We start from the raw sequence: 17,445 nt of genomic DNA, 5'->3' as shown, positions 1-17,445 counted from the left end.
CCCAATAGAACCACTCCATTCCTTTTTTTCCACTACCCCTCTGATGAGGTTCCAAGTGAGCTGAGCCGATACTAAAAGGTGGAGTTAAAACACTGCAGAGCACTGATTGGTCAGAGAGACCAAGAGATTGGTCGGAGTAACTAGAGTCGTCTGATGTAGGATTTTCCCCACACTCCTGTTTTTTCAGCAGTTGTTTGTCCAGTTGCCTGCAGCCTTTTCTCAAACAAAGCTGTCTCCTTGTTGTGATAAACAACCACATACCGAGAAGAAAGAACATAAAACATTAGATGTCCTCCATTGTGTTCTTGTTTTTATAAGAGTAGCGTAGCTCAGTGCGTAATGTGTGTGCGTAGCGAGTGTGTGGTTGAGCGAGTGAGAGAGAGCAAGTGGCAGACAATGAATGTGAGCGGAGCAGAGGAAAGGTCAGCAGTAAGTTGTCAATCTGGCTGTAAATATATAGGTTACAGTATGTCAGTTAATAACTGCTGCAGCTTCTCAAGACCAAGTCAAAGCCACAAAAATCTTGTCTGTTGTTTCCAAGCTGCTGGAAACCTGAAGGGGGTTATGCTCGAAGCCCTGGTAACAACCCTGCCTACATTTAAGTGTACGGTCTGCGGTGGAAAGGCAAAACAGATCTAGGGTTTAGGTACGGGTTAGGTACAGGTTTCAAGGGTACTATAACTGGCTCTCTGTAAAATCCAGAATAGAATTTAAAATCCTTCTCCTCACCTACAAAGCTCTTAATGGTCAGGCACCATCATATCTTAAAAAGCTCATAATACCATATTACCCAACTAGAACACTGCGCTCCCAGAATGCCGGGTTATTTCTGGTTCTAGAGTCTCCAAAAGTAGAATGGGAGCCAGAGCCTTCAGTTATCAAGCTCCTCTCCTGTGGAATCAGATCCCAGTTTGGGTTTGGGAGACAGACACCATCTCCACATTTAAGAGTAGGCTTAAGACTTTCCTCTTTGATAAAGCTTATAGTTAGGGTTGGCTTGGGTGAGCCCTGAACCATCCCTTAGTTATCCTGCTATAGGCCTAGACTGTCGGAAGACTTCCCATGATGCACCTCTTTCCTCTCTCCTTCTCTTGCTCTCCATCTGTATGCATTTTTATCCCATTATTGCATGTTACTAACTTGACTTCTCAAATCTTCTCTCTCCCATAGTTTTGTGCTTTCTCGTTTCTCTCCTATCTCCTTCTGTTGCTTTCATCAGGTATTTCTGCCTCCAGAGCTGCAGAGTCTGGATCTGTGGTTGTGGGCCACCTGCTGCCCCCGTGTTCCTGCTCGACAACTGCTATTACAGTTGTTGTTATTGGCTCTGTTACTAATACTGTCATTATTATTCTTATAGCTGTCATTCCTATCTTTTTTATTATTAATTTCTTAATATTACCACTACCATTACATTATTACTACTTAAAAAAATTCTAAGTGGAATTTGCATTGTGCCCCCTAGATCTGCTCTATAGGAAAAGTGCAATGAGACAACTTCTGTTATGAATTGGCACCATATAAATAAAATTGAATTGAATAATGAAAGTGAAACGCGGTGTATTGTATTAATTTTTTCCCCAAAATTCACTTAAGTAAAAATGAAACGCAGCAATTGACCTATTTTAATATTTTTTAGTTCATGTTTGTGCAACAGCACAAAGTGCAAAATAGCGGAGTGAAGTGGAATATAGATCAGAGGGTGTGCTGATTAATAAATACACTCTCAGCCAATCACATCACTGGTCTCAGAGCTCTGAAACAGCTGAGCTAATCACAGTGAGGCATGATGACAAAATACTGAACTGTCAGAGCATGTCTTCTGCTAGTCATTGCATTGGCTGCCATGAAAATAGGGCCCAAGTTTCATAACTGAAAAGAAGAGAAATGGACAAACTTTTCCTGCTCAAACATTAGTGCTGAAATCTATTTTAGCACATTATTATTTCTGTTGGGTAGGAAGGCTAAGTGTAGGTTCTTATCATCTTCCACCATTTATTCAAAAAATGGGCTCTGTGGAGTTTTCTTGTAAATCAAATTTCTAAAAGCAATGTGTGTCATTGATGTCTAAAAAATGTGTTGAATGCATTTCCTTCCTTTATAAAACATTTGCAAAGCCAAACAGTTTGAAACCTGCATTGTTTCATCCACATTTACTTGCTTGGAGTCTCTGCCTTTGTTGCTGCATTGCTTTGTTTCTCAGCACTTTACCGCTACCGGTACATCAGTGGAAAAGTGTGAAACCATTGGCAGGAATGTGAATCATTTTCTACATGTGCAGAACAATCAAAAAAGCGTGTCCATAGTGGTCAAGAACTCCACAGAGTACCTTTTTATATAATCTGCTATTCTCCTACTTCATTAATTCCTTTCGGTCTCATTAAATTTCCTTCATTTTTTAATTTTAATGTATTTTAATTTAATACATTACACCCCTGACGTTTGTATAATTCCTGGTCATATTACTTTATAATCACATGTCCTTCTACACATAATGTATAATTCTAGTTTGGACATAATAATAAATGTACTCCCACACAATGCTGTGGTTGGTTCAGGAGTTTCTTTCTTCAATGAATAACAAATCAGTGAATGAGAAAAATAACTTAAAATATACATTTTATTTTTGCGTACATTACTTAAACTAGGACAGACTTCAGCACTCATGAATAAATTAGAAAGTGATTTTATTGAGAAAAGTTTTAGTGCAGACACGAACTCAGTGGCCCTTGTAGTTCAAGGCTGGAGCAGATCTTGGCAATTTGCACAGGAAGGTGGGTCAGCCTGCCCAAGCATACAAACAAACACATATTAAACCATCTGTTTGAGGCTAATTCAGTGATAGCTTTGTCCTCCTGGTTTCCCAGGAAGAATATTACTATTATTCAATAATCTTTGTACAGATAATCTAGTCAAAGGACTTAAAAGTTTTGCCAACACTGATTTTTCTTAATGTATTCAAGTCACTGGTTTGGTTAATATTTCCTCACATACAGCCTTCCTCGTGCTGGATGAGTGCTGCTTTGGAGTTCCAAAAGTGTCTTCTCTTCAACCAATATTCCAAATTCAACAGTAGAACACACTTTTCATTTGCTCTCCATTGCTTCAAAAAAAGTCTGATACAAAATGTGGTCATTTGTGACAGGCGTAGTAAATATCCCCTTTTAAGTCAGTTCACAGCAGTAAACACAGCAGCATGTAAACGTGGATTTTACAGTAACCAGGTAACTACAGTGTACGTAAACATGCTGTCCATTTTCTTGTTAACCTAATGTGTGCTCGCTAATGTGTGTATGTTAACATACTGAGTGTTACATATGTAAATGTTTCTCAGCATGTGGCTGGTGGTGTGTTGGCAGGACCTGTCAGAACAACACCAGAAGACCCTGACCCTGCTGAGGAAGCAGCAGACTCTGATCCTCGATGAGGAGCTCATCCAGTGGAAAAGGAGGCAGCAGCTGGCTGGCAACGGGGGTCCTCATGAGGGTGGACTGGATGTCCTCCAGTCCTGGTATATACTGGACATGCTTATTAATAATTTTAACTGGCGTATTATATTATAGGGTGGAGTTTTTATTAAATATTTTTATCTACTTCAAGCATGACCTTTTTTGTGATATAGAGGAAAGTTTGTAGATTTTTTTTCTTTCAGGTGTTGACTTTAATTAGACATTATAATTCATATATATCTATAAAAATAGGATTTATATGCATACATAAATGCATAATATACTCGCAGAAAGGAACCCAGCCTAATTTTCTCCTCTTACCTGTTACCACACTGTGGTGGTATCTCCACCTCCTCTCCCTGTCCACCAGGTGTGAGAAGCTGGCTGACCTGATCTGGCAGAACCGGCAGCAGATCCGGCGCTGTGAACACTTAACCCAGCAGCTTCCTCTGCCAGGCCCTATGGAAGAGCTGCTGAGCAAACTCAACGCTGACATCACTGATATCATCTCCGCCCTGGTTACCAGGTTAAAACTAGAATTCACCTCTTCAGTGTTGTGTGGAGGTTACCACTTTTTAAAAGCCAGGGTTCTGAAAAGGAGACTCAATCCAATTCTGATTCTGTCTTTATTGTGCAACAGTGACTAGGTCTTTACTCTTGTGAGTATGAGTTTGTCCATCCAGTCTACATGTGCTTTGTGTAATTGGATTAGGCTTATTATGGGGGTGACTGTGGCTTAGTGGTAGAACGGGTCATCCACCAATCGGAAGGTCGGCGGATCGATCCCCACATGTCGAAGTGTCCTTGGGCAAGACACTGAACCCCAAATTGTTCATGTAGATGTCTTGTCCTTCTCAAGTACCTTGCATCCACAGATGTTGACCATTTTTACCCCTTTCATACAGGAGACACAAATATTATGCAGGGCTACAGGATTTGCATTCAGCCTCTCTAATCTCTAGTTGTCACTTTTTATCAGAGACTCTGTCTGCAGTGTAGTTCCATATCTGCAATTACTGAATAAAGTTAAGTTTCAGTTTCACTTCTCTCTGTATGCTTACTCTCTCCCTCTCTCTAGCCTGCCCAAACATGCTCACTTTCTGTTTCTCTATCAATTAATCAGGAGACTGCCAAAGGTGGGCAGTGTCTTATCTGTGTTCAACCCAGGTCATTTGATATGCGTTGACCCATTCAGTTCAACTACCAGTGCAGGTTTATGCTGCATTACTGTGTTTTATTTTTCCAAGTTTATCCAAATACAGGCATTCTTTTTAGTTTCACTGAGCTTTTTCCAAACCTGGAAAATATCAACCTCAATCACAACCTCACATTCACTTGTTGAAAACATAATATGCTTAAATAATGGTCTATTTAAAGTAGCTTAAATATTAATCAAATAATGAACTGAATAGCTTTCACTTTCATCTAAAATTATTGTAAGTGACATTCACTGGTCCACAAGCAATATAATGTGTCACTATGCTGTTGTTGCTTTTGCTGTTCTACCGGCTGCTCTACCGGTTATATCACACTGCTCAACCTCCATGGGAAAGTTTTTGCTAGGGTGCTGGAAAGGAAACTGGCCAAACGTTGAGCTTCAGATTCAAGAGGAGAAATGATTCTGTTCTGCTCGAGGTCATGGGTCTTTACCTATCTAGTCTACATGTGCTTTGTGGACTTGAGACAGCTTATTGTTTGTATCTTGTCGAGTATGCTGAAGGAGTATAGAATAGAGGGGCCAATACTACAAGCCCTTTTTATACCTTGTATAACTGGAATAGAACTGTGTCCGTGTTCATGGCAAGAAGCACGTTCTCTGTGGGTATAGGATTTCATCAATATTGTGCCTTCTCACTGATAATGTTGTTGGCTTTCATGGACAGAATCTCTTATCCATACACTGAGCTAATGTCCATTCATCAATATCACTGCCTTTGGATAACTCAGATCCTCTTGTGTGCGAAAATGTTGACTAACCCATTATTTCATTGTCCCCTTTTCTTTTCAGTACCTTCATCATTGAAAAGCAGCCGCCCCAGGTGTTAAAGACCCAGACTAAGTTTGCAGCCACAGTGCGCCTTCTGGTGGGAGGGAAGCTCAATGTCCATATGAACCCACCTCAGGTCTATGAAATGCCATTTTAGTCAACATTAAATAAGTAAATAAATACATAAATAAATAAATATGTCTATGAAATAATTCCTGAAATAAATGATTAATTAAATATATAAATACATGTAAATATAAATATATAAATGATTCAATATAATTCAATAAATAAATAAATAAATAGGTTTTTCAACTGTCTACTTTTATTTATTTCAGGTAACTTTTATTTCATAATGCCATATTTATTTATTTCAGGGAACTTTTATTTCATAATGCCACATTTTTTCCCAGCTCTTTTTATTTCCATCTGTTATATTCAAATTAAGGGGGTGTGGTTATCTCACAGAGCAGCAAGACGATGAGACTCAGAGACGATGGAGGCCAGTTTGCAGTCTGACAACACGACAGAGAATACAGTATAGTGGTGGTTTTCTTGCTAGGTTTGGCTTCTAGCGCCCCTGGAATCGTGCTCTCTCAACTCTCTGGGATTTATGCAGTTTTGTATCTGATGTACAGATAGCTTTACTTGTTGGTAGAGTAACATTAACTGGTAACGGTAGCTGCCGCTAGCTCAGTTAGTCGTCCAGCTGAGCTTGGTTATGTTGTCTGCCCTGGGCCTGAAAACCTCCTCCTTCTGGCGGTCCAAAGCTCCTGTGCTAGAGGCGTAAACACCAACACTCCGAGCTCCCAGTCCAGGCAGAGTCAGCTAATAGGACAGCTAGCATCAAGGCTAACTAGCTAATGGCAGCTACCGTTAATAGCATTCAGCGGTTACTTTAGCAACAAGTAAAGCTATCTGTACATCAGAAACTAAATAAAAAGAGCTGGGAAATAAATGTGGAATTATGAAATAAAAGTCCCCTTAAATATATAAATGCGGAATTAGGAAATAAAAGTCCACTGTAATAAATAAATGTGGAATTATGAAATAAAGGTCCCATGAAATAAATAAATGTCGACATAGTTCCCTGAATAAATGTGGAATTATGAAATAAAAGTCCAAAGAAATAAATAAAAGTAGTGCTTTGAAAAACATCATTTTTTAAAATAAACCTATTTATTTATTTATTTACTGAACTATATTGACTCATTTATTTCATAGTCAAATTTATTAATTTCATAGGCATATTTATGTATTTATTTATTTATTTAATATTAACTAAAATGGCATTCCATACAGGTCAAGGCTGTCATTGTTAGCGAGCAGCAGGCCAAGGCTCTGCTGAAGAATGAGAGCACACACAGGTGAGGGGCACATGCCAGCATGCAGACTTGTGATAATCATAAATGCATTGGTAAAACACATTATGGACGCTGGTTGGGTGATTACAGCAGGTACTTTGTTGGATATTAAAAGGCAATTAATTGATTAATTGGCAGTTACTAAACAAATAGTAATAGTTTCAAGGTGGTTTAGTCATCATGTGAGATTCACTGAGTGTGTGTTCATCCGTTCTAACTGCTTTTTTTTTTGCCCTGATAGTGAAAGCAGTGGAGAAATCCTCAACAACAACTGTGTGATGGAGTATCACCAGGCCACTGGCACCCTCAGTGCGCACTTCAGAAACATGGTAAACCCTATTGGTTATCTTTTTAGAAATGTAGAAGTGATACATTTTATTATATTATTATTATTATTATTATTATTATTATTATTATTATTATTAAAAGGCCCACAACCATTTTTTATTTTATTTTTTATATATATATATATATATATATATATATAGTCATTGTAGGATTGTTTTTACATTATTTGGTTAGAAACCCCATGTAGTTGTTTGAAGTCAAACTTAATGACTAAAATTAGGTTAGGAGTGCCTCAAGGATAATTTGTTGGTCCTATTTTATTTTCCATATATATGCTCCCTCTAGGTTATATTATTTTCCGCCAAGGCATCTTATTTCATTTTTATGCCGACGACACACAGTTATACCTTCCAATAAAGCCTACTGTTTTGAAGTGTGTTACATTGCGAGTCATCTAGTTGATGTCAAAAACTAGATGGCAAAATATGTTTTTCAGTTTTTTCAGTCTTTTTGAGCTCTTCATCAGCTGTGACACTGACAGTTCTTGGCTGCTTCACAGATGATTCAGGCCCTGGTCTGTTTGTGCAGTAAAGATGTTGGGAAACACTTTGACTTGTCTCCACTTGTCAGGAATTTATTTAATCTGCAGCAGTAAAACATGCTACAAAGCCTTTAGAAACTCCTGTAGATTGAACAAAACACTTGTAGGACTGAATAATTCTAACAGACTCAGTTTAAACTGACTTGAAGACACTCGCTAGCCTAGCAACATTAAGGCTAGGCTAACAACAGTAACATTTGTAAACAGTAAGACAATTAGTGCAATGGTGCAGCGTGCAAATGGTGCTGAAATAAATATAATGTAACAGGTTGCTTTGTATACATGAGGTAGGTGGATATAAATTTACAGGTACAGTGGATGTTTTTGTCACAGGGTCAATACAGTATATTTAAAATGCCGTCTTGGCGATGCGGCACCAGGTATTTTCCATATGCGTGTGTATGTGCTCTCAATCCATAGATACTGAAGGAAAAAGATGGTTAAGGCACGCATACCACATTTCTGTAACGTCCACATTTAGATTCCAACCAAGGACCTGTGTTGCATGTCATACCCCTCTCTCTCTTCCCTTGTTTCCTGTCTAGCTTTATATTGTCCTATCTAATAAAGGCAAAAATGCCCAAAACATAATCATAAACAATAAATAAATAAAATAAAGGAAACAGACTGAATAATAAGAAAAACTTCTGGTACGTGTCTGATTAGTAATCGATTACTTACTCGTACTCATCCCCAGTTCAAACTGTACAAAACTATGCTATTGCTCAGTTGTTTCAGAATGCACTATACTGGCTGTGTTTCTATATTGTAATGAAGGAACATGTCTCTAATATCTACTCATGTCTTCATGTCTTTGCTGTGTGTGTGTGTGTGTGTGTGTGTGTGTGTGTATCACTGAAGTCACTGAAGCGGATCAAGCGTTCGGACCGCAGAGGTGCAGAGTCAGTGACGGAGGAGAAGTTCACAGTTCTGTTTGAATCCCAGTTCAGCGTTGGGGGCAATGAGCTGGTCTTCCATGTCAAAGTAATCAGATGGGACATTTGACCTTTTATACTCCTTGGCCAACTGCTCCTGATTTCATCTCCGCTGTCTTGGTCTCCTTTGGAAGACGAGAGTTCAACAAGAGTTTCATGGCTTTGTCTCAGACTTCTCTAAGCCCAATATTTTCTAGCATTAAACATTCATTAATAATTGATTAGTTTAAATGAATCCGAAGGACTCTTTCTTTTTAATCTGTTACTGTCCCTCTTGTGTCTGTAACCTGTAGACCTTATCGCTGCCTGTGGTAGTGATCGTCCATGGCAGTCAGGACAACAACGCCACAGCAACAGTCCTGTGGGACAACGCCTTTGCTGAGCCAGTGAGTTGGTTGTTTTCCACATTGGCCTTTTTATACTTCACCATGTCAGATGGTGACTATCTCAAGTGATATTTCCCTATAACCTCACACACCATGTCAGCTAGTCAGCAGTTTTGTCATATTCTATATTTTCTTATTATCAACAAAATCCCATGTGCATAGCCAAATCAACAATGAATGTATCTACTACGGTATGGTCTAGATCTGCTCTATATGAAAAGTGCCCTGAGATAACTTCTGTTGTGATTTGGCGCTATATAAATAAAATTGAATAGAACTGAAAAGTATTGTGTTTGTATCCAAAGCCTGTAATATCTATTCCTCTGTGCCATATAGTTTCATTGTTCATAGTCCAAAAACTATTGAAACACATCAATAAGCCACACTGTTGCACTGCGTGGCATAATCCTTCATTACCATGAACACACATACACCGTCCTACTGACCCAAATACTCACTAGAGCACTAAATGTGGATTAATCCACACTGAAAATAGTTAAATTTTTTTATACAGTGCCAATTCATAACAGAAGTTATCTCATTGCATTTTTCCTATAGAGCAGGTCTGAACCGTACTCTTTATAATATTATTTACAGAGACCCAACATTTCCCACCGTGAGCAAGCACAGGTGACAGAAAAATTTCCTTTTAACAGGCAGAAACATTGAACAGAACCTGTAGGCTCTGAGTGAGTGAGAGAGAGCAAGAGCAGAACATAAGGACAGTAGTTGGTCCACAATCACAGATCCAGACTCTGCAGCTCCGGAGGCAGAAATACCTGCTGAAAGTAACAGAAGGAGAGAGAGGAGAAAGTACAAAACTACAAGAGAGAGAAGATGTCGAGTCAAATAGTCCCACAACAAATGTAATCTTTCCTCCTGTTTGAATAATGTTAAAAACTACAGTGACCAGCTAAAAAATCAAACTATATATTTTGAGTCTTTTTAAAGATTAACGTCTTAAGTAGGAACTAATGGGCTTGGAGCTAAGAGCCACAGGTAGGGTAGGGAAGGCAAAAAAAAATGTAGGGAGTAGGGTTGCAACAAATTATTTTCACAGTAATTTTTCTACCAAATATTTTTTTCAATTAATTGTTTTGTAAGATGTGAGAAAATAGTGAAAAATGCCTGTTATAATTTCCCACATCCCAAGGTGACATCTTCAGATGTCTTGCTTTGGCCAACCAACAGTCCAAAATTGCAAAGATATTCACTTTAGTGTCATGTATGACAAAGAAAAGCATCAAATCTAGACTTTAGAGAAGCAGCGATCAGTGAAATGATTATTCATTTTAAACATACAGTATATAATAACATCAGACGTATCCTTTAAAGACACGGTCTATTATAAGTGTGGTACGACATGTCTGTTGTTTTCATTTACTATATTGAACTGAACATATTTCATTACTCTCAAGGGATGCTTACTGTGTTTTTGTTAAATCTTCATCTGTTCCCTTGTTTTGGTAGTGTCCCCCTTTGTGCCATTCAGTGTAATTTCCCCATATTTTGTCAAATTAACAGTGGTGAATATGGTGAGAGACAACTGAACTAATAAACTGAGAGTCGGGATCTGAACTCGTCCACTGCCCTGCTTTTTTTCCCTGTTTTTCCAATCATCCTCATCTCTTCAGGGCAGGGTGCCGTTCATTGTGCCAGACAAGGTGCTGTGGCCCCAGCTGTGCGAGGCCCTCAATATGAAGTACAAGGCAGAGATGCACAGTGGCCGTGGCCTGTCAGAAGATAACCTGGTCTTCCTGGCGCAGAAGGCTTTTACAAGCAGCAGCAACAACCCAGAGGACTACCGCAACATGACCATATCCTGGGCTCAGTTCAACCGGGTGAGGCCAGCTTGTTTCCACAGCTCAACAGCTGACTGTAAAATTCACACATTTTTGCTGTAAGGAAAAGTGCTCTCACTACAGACACTGCACCGTCATTCCAAATGCTCTGAGACACACACAAGACAGACAGAGAGTAAGTGACTGACAGACAGACAGAAAAAAAGTTAATAAATAGTTATTAACCAGAGTAACCTGGATTCTTGTATGCATGTAAACATACTGATGGAATATGTTTAATTTGTACAGGAGAGCTTACCTGGACGCAACTTCACCTTCTGGCAGTGGTTTGACGGAGTTGTGGAGCTCATGAAGAAACATCTCAAGCCTCACTGGAATGATGGGTAATGGCTCATGCTGACTTTTGCAAGAAACTGGTTTTATGTTGACAACTAAGACAGCAATTTATGATCAAGGTAAGATGAAAGTATGTAGTATCGTAAAACAGAGGTGAAGAGTAACACTAACATTTCCACAGAAACACTCCAGTGTTTCCCAAAGGTTGAGAATATACTTGTGGTGGTCGACTCCCCAGGAGGAGGGAGAGGTGAGGTCCTCCAAAAGAAAAGGACTGTTTGTATTGTTAAATATTAAATTGACAGCAGGCTGTAAAGCAGTGTTTCATTGCCCCCTGTAGTTTAATTTTTCAAGTCTTTTTCACCTCTGATGACAGCACTCATCACTGCTGGCTGTGGTTGGGTGTGTTCAGAAGTGTGCTTAGTTGCACCTATAACCACACTAGTGTTACTACTAGTGTTAGTGCTAGTAGCAGCTAATGTAGCCTGGACCATTTAGCCTCAAGCAGAGGTGAGCAGTGGGCTACAGAGGTCTGGTAAGCTCACTTTGTTCTAACTCCACACCCCCAGATTTTTTTCATTCTAAAACTTGTCTTCAACCCCAACCGATACTAACTCAAGTGACATCACTTGAAGACATTTATCAGACCTCACACAGCTCCCTCTGGAGACACAAAAGGCTTTATAGAACTTTCTTCACATGTGCAGTAGTCCTCCCAAAGACCTGTAAACACACTTTGATATGTGAAATTGGTGCAGTTCCCACTTAAATAAAATAAATCAAATTTAAAAAACAAGAAATGCAGAAACAAAATAAATGTAGCTGTAAAGCAATAATTAGAACTATTCTTAGATTTTACTGCCCCTTTCAACAGAAGAGTATATATATTTGGTGTTTCTCTGGTTAAAAAAAAGTTATCATTAGTAAAATCGTCTGGTTTAGATGCATTTATGGAACAGGAAGTCTCGTGTTTTTATCAAGTTTGAAGAATGGGTTAAAATATAACATTACAAATAAAAAAGCACAATTTTATCTCTGCCTTCACCTGCTACGATAGGGAAGGTGCACTGGCACTGAGTGTTTGTGTGTGAATATGTGTGTGTGTATAGGGCCATCCTGGGCTTTGTAAACAAGCAGCAGGCGCAGGACATGCTGCTGTCCAAACCCAATGGCACCTTCCTGCTGAGATTCAGCGACTCCGAGATCGGAGGCATCACCATCGCCTGGGTGGCTGAGAACCCTAACAAACCCGGTACCAAACTGCTGTGCTTTTAAGGCCTTCTTACACACTGAGTGTGATTCTTAGGGTGATTAATTCTAATGTCATTAAAATAACATCTAACTGAATGAAACAATACACATACAAAAGATTTTGTGCTGCTGAAATGCAGCATTAATTTTGTTCGCTCAAAGGGCGATTGTCTCCTGTCAATATCGGCCCCTCATTCTACTCATGTGCCTATATGTTCATACATGCATGCCCAAGTCCTCTTAACCTCTGCAACAGCATTATATTATGAGCCTTGGTGAATACAGTGATTGTAATTCTTGGTTGTTCTGTTTGGCTAGGTGAGAGGCTGGTCTGGAATCTGTTGCCTTATACAACCAAGGACTTCTCCATTCGCTCCCTGGCTGACCGCATCAGTGACCTGAACCACCTTCTGTTTCTCTACCCTGACCGGCCCAAAGATGAGGTCTTCGCCAAGTACTACACCCCTCCACTCTGTATGTATCAGCGATGCTTATTTGTATTCACATCAACACATCACTGCTATGAGCTAAATACACACATCTGCAAATAAGATGATTTTCCTCAATGAAATGAAGAATACTATCTTAACCTATTTTTATATAACTCAGTGGTGTCGTAGCAGCTGAAATTATAATATGTTTCTAGGCAGTATGTCTCTCTTGCAGCAAAAGCAGTGGATGGATACGTAAAACCACAGATCAAACAAGTTGTGCCAGAGTAAGTTGTTTTTTTCCTCTTTTCTAAAACAGCCACAGAAAACCTAAATCACTTCAAATGGACAGGACTGAATAAGTAGTGATTTCCTGAAGTTTAGTATGGATTTTGTATTTGAATCCCCAAAATGGCACAAAGCTGAACATGTCCATTTTCCATGTTATTAGAGGTCAGCGTGACAGTCCAATAATACGCTGTCCCCCTCCCTGAGAAATCTCTGCTATTTCTTGCCCCTCACCGCTGAAGTAGAGTGTTGCTGAGGCAGTCAAAAAAGGATGCCTGGACCATTTTTTCATCCCACTGTTAGACAGCGTCGTAGCTGCCTCTGAAGCCTGGGGCGTTCTGCCCTGGGGCTGCGGAGCGCTGGAGGGGCGTCTTTGAGAAGACAAGTCATGGCGAAAGGGAGGGTCTTGGCGAGGCTCATGCTGTTGAGTGAGCGCGACAAGGTGTGAGGTTTCGCAGGCAGGGCAACTGATTCAACTCCTTCTGCTGCCTTTCAACTTGTGGGTTTTGGTGGGAGGGGCTTAGCAGAGTGATACGCTGTGGCAGAGAGAGAGGCGGAAGGTTTTGCATTGTGTATGTTCAAACTGCCTACCCCAGCGTTAAAACTGCTGATCATCACGCAAAAGGAAAATGTGTATAACCACTGCAACGTTTTAACATTTTTTACCAGTGTCTGAATCTGCATAGAAATATACAGAGATGTACAATGGTATTAATTCTAATCCAGTGTATAATGAACTGCGCAAATTTTGAAGTGAGTCACACAATTATGGTCTTAAATGTGTCATGTTACTGTAGCACCACCTATAGTTGGAATCTCATCAAACTGTGCAGGATCACTGAAGGCTATATACAGTATATATCAAGAATGGTTTTGTGTATTTTGGGCCAATCACGAAAAGGACTGTGTGTAATCTAGTTTTGTTGTTTTGTATTGTTGCCAAGTCACCACGAGCCTCTACTGCAGTCACAGAATAAACTCGACGTCGTAGTCTGAGTCATACCTGCTACACAAGAAATGAATGAACTCGCTTTTTGGCAAATGTCGCTTTTTTTCATGTCAATTTGGGTGACTCCAGATCTGAAGAGGTTTTTTTGGGGTGGGTGGGGTGGGGGGAATGATGACAAATCACCTTAACGATTCCCTACAGTGTATTTATGTCACACGTATATGAGTGAACTGCATTGAGCAAAAATTCTTCTTAACTGTCAGAACCTGTTGCGAGGACCTCACATTACATCAGTGGTTGCTTAGTCTTGCTGGACCGTGGCTGTGGCTGACTCAGCAGCGTGTGCGTAGCGAGTGTGTGGTAAAGCGAGTGTGTGGTAAAGCAAGTGTGAGAGAGTGAGTGGCAGAAAGTGGCAGTGAATGGAGCAGAGGAAAAGATAAGCAGTAAGTTGTGAATGTGGCAGTAAATGTAACGTTACAGTGTGTCAGTTAATAACTGCTGGAAAAGTGAAGGGGGTTAGCCCCGAAGTAAGAACCAACTTCTGTACTGGAGGACAGCAAACATCTCCCCTGTGTTCCCCGACTATGGTCTGAGAGTAAGCTATATCATAAGTAAGCTATAATATAAAGAATAACCTAGCATGTAGGAATTGTTAGTAGGCTTCTTCTTTTCCTTTCGGCTGTTCCCTTTCATGGGTCGCCACAGCGAATCATATGCCTCCATCTAACCCAGTCCTCTGCATCCTCTTCACTCACACCAATTAACTTCATGTCCTCTCTCACTACATCCATAAATCTCCTCTTTGGACTTCCTCTAGACCTCCTGCCTGGCAGCTCCAACCTCAGCATCCTTCTACCAATATATTCACAGTCTCTCCTCTGAACATGTCCAAACCACCTCAATCTGACCTCTCTGACTTTATCTCCGAAACATCTAACATGAGCTGTCCCTCTGATGTACTCATTCCCGATCTTGTCCATCCTCATCACTCCCAAAGAGAACCTCAACATCTTAAGCTCTGCTACCTCCAGCTCTGCCTCTTGTCTTTTCTTCAGTGCCACTGTCTCTAAGCTGTACAACATCGCTGGTCTCACCACCGTCTTGAACACCTTTCCTTTCATTCTTGCTGATACTCTTTTATCACACAACACACCTGACCCTTTTCTCCACCCGTTCCAACCTGCTTGCACTCGTCTCTTCACCTCTTTTCCACATTCTCCATTGCTCTGAACCGTTGACCCTAAGTACTTAGGGTACTAAATCTACAAAGACACAATGCAACTCCCTATGACCTTCTCTGTACTTCTCCATCAGCATCCTCAAAGCAAATACTGCATCTGTTGTACTCTTTCTAGGCATGAAACCATATTGCTGCTCACAAATGCTCACCTCTGCCCTTAGCCTAGCTTCCACTACTCTTTCCCACAACTTCATTGTATGGCTCATCAGCTTTATTCCTCTGTAGTTGCCACAGCTCTGCACATCTCCCTTGTTCTTAAAAATTGGCACCAGTATACTTCTCCTCCATTCCTCGGGCATCCTCTCACTCTCCAAGATCTTGTTAAACAAACTAGTCAGAAACTCTACTGCCACCTCTCCTAGACACTTCCATACCTCCACAGGTATGTCATCAGGACCAACTGCCTTTCCACTCTTCATCCTCTTCAACGTCCTCCTCACTTCACTCTTGCTAATCTTTGCTACTTCCTGCTCCACACCAGTCACCTCTTCTACTCTTCGTTTCCTTTCATTTTCCTCATTCATCAACTCTTCAAAGTACTCCTTCCATCTTCCCATCACACTCCTGGCACCTGTCAATACATTTCCATCCTTATCTTTAATCACCCTAACCTGCTGCACATCCTTCCCATCTCTATCTCTTTGTCTGGCCAACCTGTACAAATCCACCTCTCCCTCTTTAGTGTCCAACCTAGCATACAAGTCCTCATATGCTCTTTGTTTGGCCTTTGCCACCTCTACCTTCACCTTACGCTGCATCTCCCTGTACTCCTGTCTACTCTCTTCAGTCCTCTCAGTTTCCCACTTCTTCTTAGCTAACCTCTTTCTCTGTATACACTCCTGAACTTCCTCGTTCCACCACCAAGTCTCCTTGTCCACTTTCCTCTTTCCAGATGACACACCGAGTACCCTCCTACCTGTCTCCCTGATCACATTAGCTGTAGTGGTCCAGTCATCTGGGAGCACTTCCTGACCACCCAGAATCTGTCTCAGCTCCTCCCTGAAAACTACACGACATTCTTCCTTTTTCAACTTCCACCACTTCGTCCTTTGCTCTGCCTTTGTCCTCTTCATCTTCCTCACCACCAGAGACATTTTACACACTACCATCCTGTGTTGTCTGGCTACACTCTCCCCTACCACGACTTTACAGTCACTGGTCTCTTTCAGATTACAACGTCTACACAAGATGTAGTCTACCTGAGTGCTTCTACCTCCGCTCTTATATGTCACCCTATGTTCCTGCCTCTTCTGGAAGAAAGTGTTCAATACAGCCATTTCCATCCTCTTTGCAAAGTCTGCCACCATTTGTCCTTCTGCGTTCCTGTCCTGAAGACCAAACCTGACCATCCCATTCTCATCACCTCTGTTCCCTTCACCTAGATGCCCATTGAAATCTGCACCAATCACCACTCTCTCACCTCTGGGGATGCTCTGCATCACTTCATCTAACTCACTCCAGAATTTCTCCTTTTCTTCTAACTCACATCCTACCTGTGGGGCATAACCACTCATAACATTGAACATCACCCCTTCAATTTCCAGCTTCAGACTCATCAACCTGTCTGATACTCTTTTCACCTTTAGAACATTCCTTACAAACTCCTCTTTCAGGATAACTCCTACTCCGTTTCTCTTCCTATGGTAGAACAACTTGAACCCTGCTCCTAAGCTTCTAGCCTTGCTACCTTTCCACCTGGTCTCCTGTACACACAGTATGTCCACCTTCCTTCTCTGCATCATGTCAATCAATTCTCTAGCCTTCCCTGTCACAGTCCCAACATTCAAAGTGCCTACTGTCAATCCTACATTCTTAGCTTTCCTCTTCTCTCTCTGCCTACGAACACACCTTCCTCCTCCCCTTCTTCATCTTAGTAGGCAATTATGATTAATAATGTTTACTTTATAACGTGATGACAACAGCTAGTTTGTGTTGGTCAACGACGTAGCTTATTACATAGATAGCTAGCGCATTAATTTTCTAAGATGACTCAGTGGAGAAGGTGAAAATGACAACTCCCAACATGTTGTTTTGTGGCAAATGGCTAGCTAGCTAGCTAGCTCTATTGAAGCTATCAGAGAGCACGCAATTGCAAGTTGTGCGTAATCTACGTTCATTCTAGATTACATGCTTTGCAGGCT

The 17,445-nt window shown here is 40.7% G+C and overlaps 1 protein-coding gene across 3 annotated transcripts in view; it reads left to right on the top strand.

Moving 5' to 3' along the window:
- Positions 1-17,445, top strand: part of LOC122867482 (signal transducer and activator of transcription 5B-like) — a 66,743-nt gene that overhangs the window by 37,577 nt on the left and 11,721 nt on the right. For 2 of the 3 annotated variants that reach the window (XM_044178324.1, XM_044178325.1), the window contains exons 7-18: positions 3,357-3,508; positions 3,817-3,972; positions 5,455-5,569; positions 6,736-6,800; positions 7,039-7,126; positions 8,548-8,670; positions 8,915-9,007; positions 10,642-10,848; positions 11,098-11,192; positions 12,255-12,397; positions 12,715-12,870; positions 13,063-13,114. In XM_044178324.1, coding sequence (XP_044034259.1) covers positions 3,357-3,508; positions 3,817-3,972; positions 5,455-5,569; positions 6,736-6,800; positions 7,039-7,126; positions 8,548-8,670; positions 8,915-9,007; positions 10,642-10,848; positions 11,098-11,192; positions 12,255-12,397; positions 12,715-12,870; positions 13,063-13,114 — 1,445 coding nt within the window. Of the gene's footprint in view, positions 1-3,356; positions 3,509-3,816; positions 3,973-5,454; positions 5,570-6,735; positions 6,801-7,038; positions 7,127-8,547; positions 8,671-8,914; positions 9,008-10,641; positions 10,849-11,097; positions 11,193-12,254; positions 12,453-12,714; positions 12,871-13,062; positions 13,115-17,445 lie in introns of those variants that run through there. The other variant, XM_044178326.1, reaches the window with a different exon arrangement.

This window comes from Siniperca chuatsi, linkage group LG20, assembly GCF_020085105.1.
Source record: "Siniperca chuatsi isolate FFG_IHB_CAS linkage group LG20, ASM2008510v1, whole genome shotgun sequence".
Classification (NCBI taxonomy): Eukaryota; Metazoa; Chordata; class Actinopteri; order Centrarchiformes; family Sinipercidae; genus Siniperca; species Siniperca chuatsi.
The sequence above is the reverse complement of the archived record's forward strand: the minus strand, read 5'-3'. Positions and strand labels throughout refer to the sequence as shown.